The sequence below is a fragment of the Nicotiana attenuata genome, unplaced genomic scaffold (assembly GCF_001879085.1).
Source record: "Nicotiana attenuata strain UT unplaced genomic scaffold, NIATTr2, whole genome shotgun sequence".
Lineage (NCBI taxonomy): Eukaryota > Viridiplantae > Streptophyta > Magnoliopsida > Solanales > Solanaceae > Nicotiana > Nicotiana attenuata.
This window is the reverse complement of record NW_017670494.1, coordinates 620,606-631,265: the sequence shown is the minus strand read 5'-3', so window position 1 is coordinate 631,265 and position 10,660 is coordinate 620,606. Positions and strand designations below refer to the sequence as shown.

The following is a 10,660-nucleotide window of genomic DNA, read 5'->3' as shown; positions in this document are numbered from 1 at the left end:
ATATATATATATATATAAATTCTCTATCTAAACTATTGATCTTATTCTTTATAATATGATTCTCTATCTAAACTATTGATGTTATTCTTTTTCTTAATCAATCTATTTATTATATTAGTAATTTTGCAAAGTTTGATTAATCAACCTCGACTCAAATCATATTATAAAAGAAGGCTAGGCTGAATCCGACTCACCACTATTCAATTCGAGGTCAAGATCCCACCCATTCAAGCAACAACCTCTACAAGTTAGTCAACATATGTCAACGAACTTTTGTTGTACTCTACCATATGTTTTCTAGGACAATAAACATTAGATCTTTCTTCCTTCATATATAACTTATTAAACTTTGTCCTAAAAGTGCCACATGGTTTTTTTAACGCATCACTTGCCTTATATATCAAAGGATGGCTCTATTTGTATATATAATATGATTCTCTATCTAATCTATTCATCTTATTCTTTTTCTTAATCAATCTATTTATGAAATTCATTATTCCTCCAAATAATAATACTATACTCGAAACCAATATCAAAGAGCTTATTTAAGTTGGATTAGGTATTGCAAAATTTAATTAATCATTTCGACTCAAATCATATTATAAAAATAGGCTACGCTCAATCCAACTCGACTCGATTCAATCCGAGGTCAAGATCCCACTCATCCATGCAACATCCTACTCTCGTAATCAAAATAATGTACAAAAACAACTTAATACATTGGACTTGTAAACCTACGACTAAATTTAGATTTCATCAAAATATCTCCTACTAGGTTTGTGGTAAGACTACCCCCCACAATGTCATTCTAGTTCAACCTCAAACTTAAACACTCCCAATTCAAGGTGGCGTTGGAACTGAAAACGACAGCGTACAAGGATACCTTGTAGAGTCGGAAATCACGTCTTATAGCTCCAAAGTCCTCGCTCTCATGAGTATTCTTCATCTATCCAGATTCCACAACCCCCCTTTCAATGTTTTCTCCAATTTTATCTACGTATTTATAACACCCTTAAGCATATTTTAATTTACAAATTTTCACATAGCAAGTAGTTACATATCACAAGTCCTCTTTAATCATGCCTACAGCTTGTTAATCCAGCTGCTTTTGTCTCAATCTCTAGCTTCTCCCAAATCATCAATTTTCACACCCATAAATACTTCAAAACTATCATTTTTTTTTTCGAATTCTTGTTATTTATTGTTGAAATCATGGCGACTACTAAACCACAGAGAACGCCAGCGGAGATCGAGGACATAATACTTCGGAAAATCCTCCTCGTAACCCTAGTTGATTCAATGGAAAACGATACACGTGTCGTGTATTTAGAGATGACGGCGGCGGAGATTTTAAGCGAGGGAAAAGAATTAAGGTTATCTAGGGATTTAATGGAGCGGGTCTTAATCGATCGGCTTTCAGGTAATTTTGTATCGGCTGAACCCCCTTTTCAGTATTTAATCAACTGTTTCCGTAGGGCCCACGAAGAGGGCAAGAAAATTGCATCGATGAAGGATAAAAACGTCAGGTCTGAGATGGAATTAGTGGTTAAACAAGTTAAGAAGCTTGCGGTTTCTTATTGTAGGATACATTTAGGGAATCCTGATATGTTTCCTAATTGGGATACAGCGAAATCGAGTGTTTCTCCTTTGCTTCCTTTGGTGTTTTCAGAGGTTTCAAGCTCTGTGGATGCGTTTGGTGGGGGTGGGGGTAGTGGGGGAGTGACATGTCCACCTGGGTTTTTGGATGAGTTGTTTAAAGAAGGGGATTTTGATAGTATGGACCCAATTTTAAAGCAGTTGTATGAGGATTTAAGAGGGACCGTGTTAAAGGTTTCAGCTTTGGGTAATTTTCAGCAGCCACTTAGGGCTTTATTGTACTTGGTTAAGTATCCTGTGGGCGCAAAGTCATTGGTGAATCATCCTTGGTGGATTCCTAAGAGTGTGTATTTGAATGGAAGGGTTATTGAGATGACAAGTATTTTGGGTCCTTTCTTTCATGTCAGTGCTTTGCCTGATAATACAATCTTTAAGAGTCAGCCGGATGTTGGGTGAGTAAAATTTTGTATTTTGTCTCTTTTAATTGTATCCTGAATAAGTGTTTTTCGTGACTTATACACTAATGAAAAATTATATGGCATTATAAAATGGATTGAAAATAACAGATGCTGCAGCCTTTCGTACTTGTTCAATCCCTGTTATCATGCTTGTTTCTGCAAGAAGGGTGTAGGCTAATGTGTGAAAAAGAAAGTCATTTTTGATAGTGTCAAAGTATTATTGATTGATAAGATCACTAAGGAGTGTTGCATAAGTTTGCAAGTTGTGTAGGAGACTAAGGCTTCATTTGTTTTTATTAAGATTAAGACGTCCGAATCTGGATATTAATATGTGTATTAAGATTAGAACATCTGAATTTGAATACATATATGAAGAGTCTTAAGATGTTGTATTAAGATCTGAATACTAAACACGGAATAATTAAGATTGTTTGTTTTCTCTACATCTGGATGTGTAGATGTTTTCTTTATTTAAGAATTAATAAGTATAAATTCGAATCAAATAATACTAATTAATTTTAAACTATATTAATAAAATATTATTTTTAAATTTACATGGTGGGTGGTGGTAATAATGGCTAATAGTAGTGGTTGTGGGTGCCGACTGTGTAGTAACTGGTGGTGGTATTGGTTGATAGTGGCAATTATGTGTGGTAGATGGTGGATGACAATAGTAGTTAATGGTGGCGTTTGATGGTGGTGGTGACTGATAACGATGATGAGTGAGTTGATAGCGGTGATTGGTGATTGTTGTGGTAATGGTGACCTATGTTGCGCGGACTCTCCAAAATGTTGCCGCACCTATGTCGGATCCTCCAAAAATACACTACTTTTGGATGATCCGACACGTACCCGACGACATTTTCGGAGAGTCCGAGCAACATAGATGGTGATTGTTGGTTATGGTTGTAAATGATGGCTAGTGGTAGTGACAACTGACATTCATGCTTGGCAACGGTGGTGGTTGTGGCTGAGGATGGCGGTAATAGGTGGTGGGTAGTGGGTGGTGGTAGTCTATAATAGCAGGGGACAATGAAAGTAGTGGTGATGGTGATTAGTGTAAAAGTGCAGGAGTAACAATGAAATATCATTTTTACAAAAATTCTTGAATTTATAACATCTTAATGATATTAAGACTGCTATAGATATTAGTCATTAATATCTATTCAGACAATCAGATTCATTAAGTGATTGTAAAATTAGAAAAACAATCTTAACGGTTAAGATCTGAATGATTAAGATTCAGATCTAAAAAAACAAATGCACTTAATGACTGAGATCTCGATGATTAAGATTCAGACCTCTATTAAGTGCAAACAAAAGAGGCCTAAGCTATCTAACAGGAAAAAGCAAGTTGTTACTGTGAAAGTTCATTCTCTGAAGTTCAAAGAGCTAGGAAGAAGCATTTCTCTAGCTTCTTATATTGAAAAGGTTGATTCTTTTGACTCCGTCAAGCTAGTATATGATTATGTTTGTTATCGGTGACTTAGCCTATGCATATCTCTCATTCTCTAACTGAAAAGTTAGGATGGGTCGCTATTTAGTGTTCTAGGTGAACAAAGATAGTTCCTTTGGCATTGACATATTCTCTGTTGAAGACCTTTATTTATCTCCAAAGGACTGATAGATTGTTTTACTTGTGTTGGACACCAGCCAGCAGTGTTTCTCGGAATCGGCAACACGGCGTCCTGCTGATCTCCTGTCTTCTTTCACAACAATCAAAACTGTTATGAATAACTTGTATGATGGCTTGGCAGAAGTCCTTATGTCTCTTCTGAAAAATACAGCCATTCGTGAAAATGTCCTTGAATATCTCGCAGCAGTTATAAACAAAAATTCTTCAAGGGCTCATTTACAGGTGAGCTTTCAGTCCATATCACATTATGTAGCACTAAAATGTAAAACAGACCCGTAAAGTATGCATCTGTTGGCTCTGTGGTGGATACTTCATTTGTACTCGTACCTTTTTCCTCAGCTTTGTGCGGATTGTAGTTTTGTTTTTTGGGTTCTGTGTTTTTCTACTCTGCCCTCACTCCAAAATTTTATGCTTGCAGGTTGATCCATTATCTTGTGCTAGTTCAGGCATGTTTGTAAATCTCAGTGCTGTTATGCTTCGGCTCTGTGAACCTTTCTTAGACGCCAATTTGACGAAAAGGGACAAGATTGATCCCCAATATGTGTTTTCTAGCACCCGTCTGGAACTGAGGTGAAATTTTCTTCTTTCCCATGTTCTCCCCATTTCATCTGCATGTATGTTTGTTCCTTTAACATTGCCTGTGATCCATATCAGGGGATTGACTGCTCTGCATGCATCATCAGAAGAAGTTTCTGAATGGATAAATCAAAATAATCCAGGGAAAGTTGACGTCTCTAAAGAAGGCAGTGATGGAGAAAATCGGCTGTTGGCATCTCAGGAAGCTACAAGCTCCGGGAATGATTCTGGTGGACCTTCTATTCTCCACAATAGCAGGCCAATATCAAGTAGTAGTGAAAAAGCCAAATACCCCTTCATATGTGAATGCTTCTTCATGACTGCAAGGGTGCTCAACCTGGGTCTCCTAAAAGCATTTTCAGATTTTAAGCATCTTGTTCAGGTGAGGAATTAGGACTTGAAGAAAGGAAATACCAAATTATACTTGGTGAAAGAAGGATGTCTTGAACCATATCTAACAGTGGATGAAAGGTTAATGTGGTATATTCATGGTGTTTGTACCAATCTAATTATTTAATTATCATGTTTAGGACATTTCAAGATCTGAAGATCATTTGTCTACTATGAAAACCATGCTAGAACAAGCACCCTCACCACAGTTGCAGCAGGAAATATCTCGCTTGGAGAAAGAACTTGAGCTGTATTCACAGGAGAAATTGTGCTATGAAGCCCAAATACTGAGGGTATATAAACTTCTCCTTTTGTAATACTAGAAGGATTTTGCAATCTTGAGAATCTGAAGGGATTCTCTTTTTATAGCCGCTTTTATTAGATTATACTTGATATTATACTTTACTGCTTTCAAGCAAAGCAGCTCCTTATTTTGGTGTTAACTCTTTGTTTCTGTCCAACTTTTTCTTTGCATACATGCTTTGTTTTGGGTAAAATAAAAAATGTGCAATCAACAGTATCCTAGGTATCTGCATTTCCCTATTTATGTTACTTGTATACGGAGTTAAAAGATTGCCTTGTTTTCAGGATGGAGGGCTTCTCCAGCGTGCATTATCCTTCTACAGGTTGATGGTCATTTGGCTGGTCGGCCTTGTTGGTGGCTTTAAGATGCCTTTACCTTCCCCTTGCCCTATGCAGTTTGCTTCTATGCCTGAGCACTTTGTGGAAGATACCATGGAGCTGCTAATTTTTGCTTCTCGAATTCCTAGAGCTTTGGATGGTGTCTTACTGGTAGGTTTAGTCATGTCTTTTTATGTCAATTCGGATTCTTGTTCTTCATTTGTTCTTTTTTGATATGTTATTCTGTTCTTGCATTACTTAACAGGACGACTTCATGAATTTCATTATCATGTTCATGGCAAGTCCAGAATATATCAGAAACCCTTATCTTAGAGCAAAGATGGTTGAAGTCCTAAACTGTTGGATGCCCCGTAGAAGGTGATTCAATTATATTCACTTGTGATATTGCATTCATTATTTTTACTATTACTCCTCTGTTCCACTTTGTTTGGCACTATTTACTTATTAGTCAGTTGCAAAAAAGAGAGGCACATTCCTATCCTTAATGAAGCTTTTTATAGCCACACAAAAGCTATGGCATGTTGAAGACCACAAGTTCCAAAAGTTTTATAGTCACACAAGTGTTATCCCATATTTAAGACCACAAGTTTCAAAAGTCTTCATTTCTTTATTAAAATTTGTGCCAAGTCAAACTATGGCAAACAACGGGGAAGGTAGGGAGTATTTGTTTCTATGCATGCTGGGAATCTTGTTCCAATCGCCTATCTAAGTGATTTTTTTATGCAGCGGCTCAACTGCAACGTCTACTTTGTTTGAGGGACATCAACTCTCTCTGGAGTATCTTGTGAAGAATCTTTTGAAGGTTTATGTCGACATTGAATTTACAGGATCCCACACCCAGGTAATACTTTGGTGCTTTATTAATTAATATGTGCTTTGAGTGAAACCTTTTCTGCAACAACAAACAACAACTATGCCTCAGTCCCAAACAAGTTGTGCTAACATTATACAAGTGGAAAAAGTTGTTTGCATCCCCTAAAAATTCCTCCTACTAAGGAAGAAGCAATATGTGATGCTAGTTCTTTCTTTTCTCATAATTTTATCAGATACTTTTATAGTCTCATAAGGATCTTGAAATGTGAGCTTACTCCTTCGTCCTGCTTGTGTCATTCATTTTCAAGACTTCAGGTCATTGACCTTTCACTTCATCCTTACCTTCTCAAAGTGGAGATTCTTCAGATCTGGCTGGACATAAAAAATATACAGATATATGCTTGTTCTTGAGGGTTGTCAGTAATTTTTCGGGGAGTTAAAAGAATTAATCTTTTTCCGTCATAAAAGAGGTTTCTCGAAGAAAAATTAGTGTGTGTGTTAGCATATTTGGAAGAGTCTGTTGAAAAGTAGACATATTCCAAGAACTTAGTTTGTAGGTATGGTTCTCCAAGACTGTTGAAATATCTTTTTAAGTATGGCTATTTGGAAACAGAACTATTTTTACCGAGGTTCTCAAAAGTCTGTTTTCTTCGTTCTTTGGTGATATTATTGTTTCAGCATAGAGAGGTTTGAATGCTGGCTTAAGTCATCAAATTTTTCTTTTTCTTTTTCTATAAAAACCCACAGGTTTTGGATAGTGTTTTCTTGGTTCTCGGGTGATACTTGTTTCAGGATAGAAACGTTGAATGCTTTGGTAATATGTCTTCAATTTTTAAAAAAAAGTGGGGTGGCCAGGGTTAACGCAGTAAAAAAGTTGCTGTCTCACAAAAGAAAATATGGTTGATGAATAAACAGTCTGCTCTCTGATTCAGCCTTATTGCCAGAAACAAAAGTTGCTAATTTAGTCAATGGCATTCCATATTGTTCTGTTAGTTGCAGTTTAGTTCATTTGATGGTAGAGACTTCCAATGTGTGCTCTTTAATGGAATGTCTTGTTTGCTGCAGTTCTATGATAAATTTAATATCCGCCACAACATTGCTGAACTACTTGAATATCTTTGGCAAGTTCCAAGTCACAGGAATGCATGGAGACAGGTTGAGAGTTTTTTTCTCTCTTTTCGGTATATTTTGCATTCAAGGTTTTATAACACAACCCTTGAACTACTCTTCAATAACGCTCCATCTGTAACCTCAATATTTACAGATTGCCAAGGAGGAGGAGAAGGGTGTTTATTTGAATTTCTTAAACTTCTTGATTAATGATAGCATCTATCTTCTCGATGAAAGTCTTAATAAAATTCTTGAACTAAAAGAGCTAGAAGCTGAAATGTCTAACACAGCGGAATGGGAGCGAAGACCAGCTCAAGAAAGGCAGGAGAGAACTCGCCTGTTCCATTCACAAGAGAATGTCAGTTTTAAATCTTTAAATATTTTGATTTGCTAAAGCTATATTCATAATTTAAGTGAAAGATGCTGGTTGTTTTTAGATAATTCGAATTGATATGAAGTTGGCAAATGAAGATGTGAGCCTGCTAGCATTTACTTCAGAGCAAATTACCGCCCCTTTTCTTCTTCCTGAGATGGTATGTTCACCATTCTATATCATTTCTCTTGGGGTTTTTTTCAATCGAGGAAGCTGTTTTTTTTCTTTTCAAATTGGTTATTGTTTTATAATTGGTGAAGCTGTTTTTCCCCCTTAATTTTTCTCGAAATGGTTTTCTAGGTGGAGAGAGTTGCTAGCATGTTGAATTACTTTTTACTACAGCTGGTGGGTCCACAAAGAAAATCTCTCAGCTTGAAAGACCCTGAAAAGTATGAGTTTCGTCCGAAAGAGTTGTTGAAACAGGTGAATGAAGTTCTTTGCATATCTTGATATTGCTTGCTATAACTAACAAAGATCAGATGGCATTAAGTGTCCCTCAAATTGGAAAACTCCTAATCTTTTAGCTTTTGACTGAAGTCTTTGCCTTTATATACTTAAAAAGTAGCAAAGTGCAACTATGCTTTTCTTATGATTGAAATTGGAAATTAACACGGCAAGAGGTAAAGAAAGTATGAAATATGACTGAGCCACGTGATCAAATGCCAGAGGCACACACATCACTATATTTATATCTGCCAATTCTCCTCTGACCTTCACGTCTAGTTCCTCTTATTCCATTTGCTTGCTCTGTACATTGGCACCTTTGCCTCATCTCTAACCCGACTTGTTTATAATATTCCCACTTCCCAATAGGCAAAACCTACTTCTACTTGCACAGTTGCTCAGAGCACCAAATGTGAATAGATTATAATATCAAGTTTGGTAGAAAAATGTTTAATTAATGATTTGGAATGTATGTCTCTGAAAAACAATAGTGTGGGTTGTGAAAAGTGGAATACTTGGTGTCTGAGATGTCATACCGAGTTTGAGATTATAGAGTAATTATTTTTTTCCAATTTATATCAGATATTTCCTTTTGGTTCTTCCCAAAATATTCTAACATTGAAATAGTTAGTTGTTTTGGGATTGACCGCTTTGCTGGAAGGATTATGCTCCATGGTGGCAAAAATTAGTTTTTAATCACTCATTTGTGAAGGAAAATTGATGATTTCTCTTAATGAACTTATATGTTGGGAAATGACCTTAATAGATGTATGTTTATTTCTCGATGTGGATGACGACTTGGTGTAGAAATTTAGTTTGCTATAGCCATGATAATATTGGTAGTGTTATCTGTACAAGAATCTAGAGCAAATAATTTGTTGCATATTAGCAGCAAATATCATTTGCATACAGGGATGTCTTGAGCTCTTTTTTTTTTTCTATGGATCAAGCAAACAAATTTTCGTTAAATTGACCAAACGCCCCGTATACAAGAAGTATATATCAAAAAGTAGAAAACCCACAAATTGTCTTGAGCGTTTTATTTGCCAAGACTATTATTGTTTTAGCTATATCTAATGTGATTGTTGATGGGGTCTCTGTTCTGAATTTATTGGAAGCTCCGTCTGGTTATTCTTTTAAGAAAAACCAAGTGTATTTCTGTATTACTTAGCCTTTTTTCTCAGTTTATCACATTGTCCGGGTAATTTCCTGTTTCATGAAGAGGGCCAGAAAATTTTCTTTTTCTCCTTATTGTTTAAATTTTACAATTTCTTTTGGTCGCATGTGAAGATTGTGAAAATATATGTGCATTTGGCGAGAGGGGATAAGGAGAATATCTTTCCAGCTGCAATTACAAGAGATGGTCGATCGTACAGTGATCAGGTTTTTACTCTATGTTGCTAATTTTTTTCTTTTCCTTTAAAAATAATTTGCTTTCTTCAAATTCATTCTCTGTTTGGACTTCGGCGTGACAAATTGGATTTGCTCCAGATATTTAGTGCTGCAGCTGATGTCCTTAGAAGAATTGGTGAAGATATGAGGATCATTCAAGAGTTCATTGACCTTGGCGCAAAAGCCAAGGTTGCAGCTTCAGAAGCAATGGACGCTGAGGCTGCGCTTGGAGACATTCCTGATGAATTCCTTGATCCTATCCAAGTACGTACCTTCTTCTCGAAATCAAATCAAGTATCTTACAATTCTTGCTATATAGATAGCTTCCATAGTCATATTTTTGATTTGGACCAATGGTTTATTCGATTTGCAGTATACTTTGATGAAGGATCCTGTCATTCTTCCCTCTTCAAGAATAACAGTGGACCGACCTGTTATTCAGAGGCACCTTCTTAGTGATAGTGTAAGCCACTAAGTCTATGTTTCTATGTCTTTTATTCCACTAGGAATTATTGTTTTTCACTTGTTTCTACTGGTTTACAGTCGGACCCGTTTAACCGGTCTCATCTAACTGCGGACATGCTGATTCCGGACACTGAGTTGAAGGCGAAAATTGAAGAGTTCATTCGGTCCCATGAATTGCAGAAGCATGGGGAAGACTTGAACTTGCAAAACACAAAAACAACAATACAAACAACTGATACTTCAAATTTAATTGAGTAGGGATTTATCTTTTCTGCTTTTACCTGATCATGTGTATATTGGGTTCAAGTGATCAATGGTAGACCTTGTTGACAAAAACTAGAGATTCGTTTGTTTTTGTTTCTGTATGCGATAGTTCTTTCCCCCCAGGGTCCAATAACTATAGGGAGTTATGAGAATTGATGTTATTAGTTAATCAATGTCTCTCGCGGGCCAGGTGACAACTTTTGGCATGATCAGTTGCCTTTACGTATGTGACCACCTCAATGTACACAAGGGAATTTGCTAAATGGTATATTAATGTTTTCGTAATGTCATTTTTGGTCGGTTTGTTAGTGAATGTAGTACACTAAGCATTCGATCTCCTGATAAAATGACTTATTACTGGCGAAATACATAAACGGCCCTTGAAGTTGTCCTCAAACACCTGACCCCTTTATCATTTAGACACTTCAAGTGACTATTACTCAGATCAAGTAAACACATGTCGCTGATGTGGCATATGCGTGATTGCTAACAAATTTTGAG

At 36.4% G+C, this 10,660-nt stretch overlaps 1 protein-coding gene across 1 annotated transcript; it reads left to right on the top strand.

Moving 5' to 3' along the window:
• The first annotated feature begins 791 nt into the window (after positions 1 to 791).
• Positions 792 to 10,462, top strand: LOC109240214 (probable ubiquitin conjugation factor E4). Its single transcript, XM_019406849.1, has 16 exons — positions 792 to 2,048; positions 3,708 to 3,912; positions 4,109 to 4,260; positions 4,345 to 4,648; positions 4,797 to 4,949; positions 5,245 to 5,448; positions 5,543 to 5,655; positions 6,025 to 6,139; positions 7,177 to 7,266; positions 7,376 to 7,579; positions 7,659 to 7,754; positions 7,895 to 8,017; positions 9,329 to 9,421; positions 9,530 to 9,694; positions 9,804 to 9,893; positions 9,974 to 10,462. Exons 1-16 carry the CDS (start codon positions 1,213 to 1,215, stop codon positions 10,151 to 10,153), a joined length of 3,123 nt encoding a protein of 1,040 aa, XP_019262394.1. The 5' UTR covers positions 792 to 1,212; the 3' UTR covers positions 10,154 to 10,462.
• Positions 10,463 to 10,660: the final 198 nt, after the last annotated feature.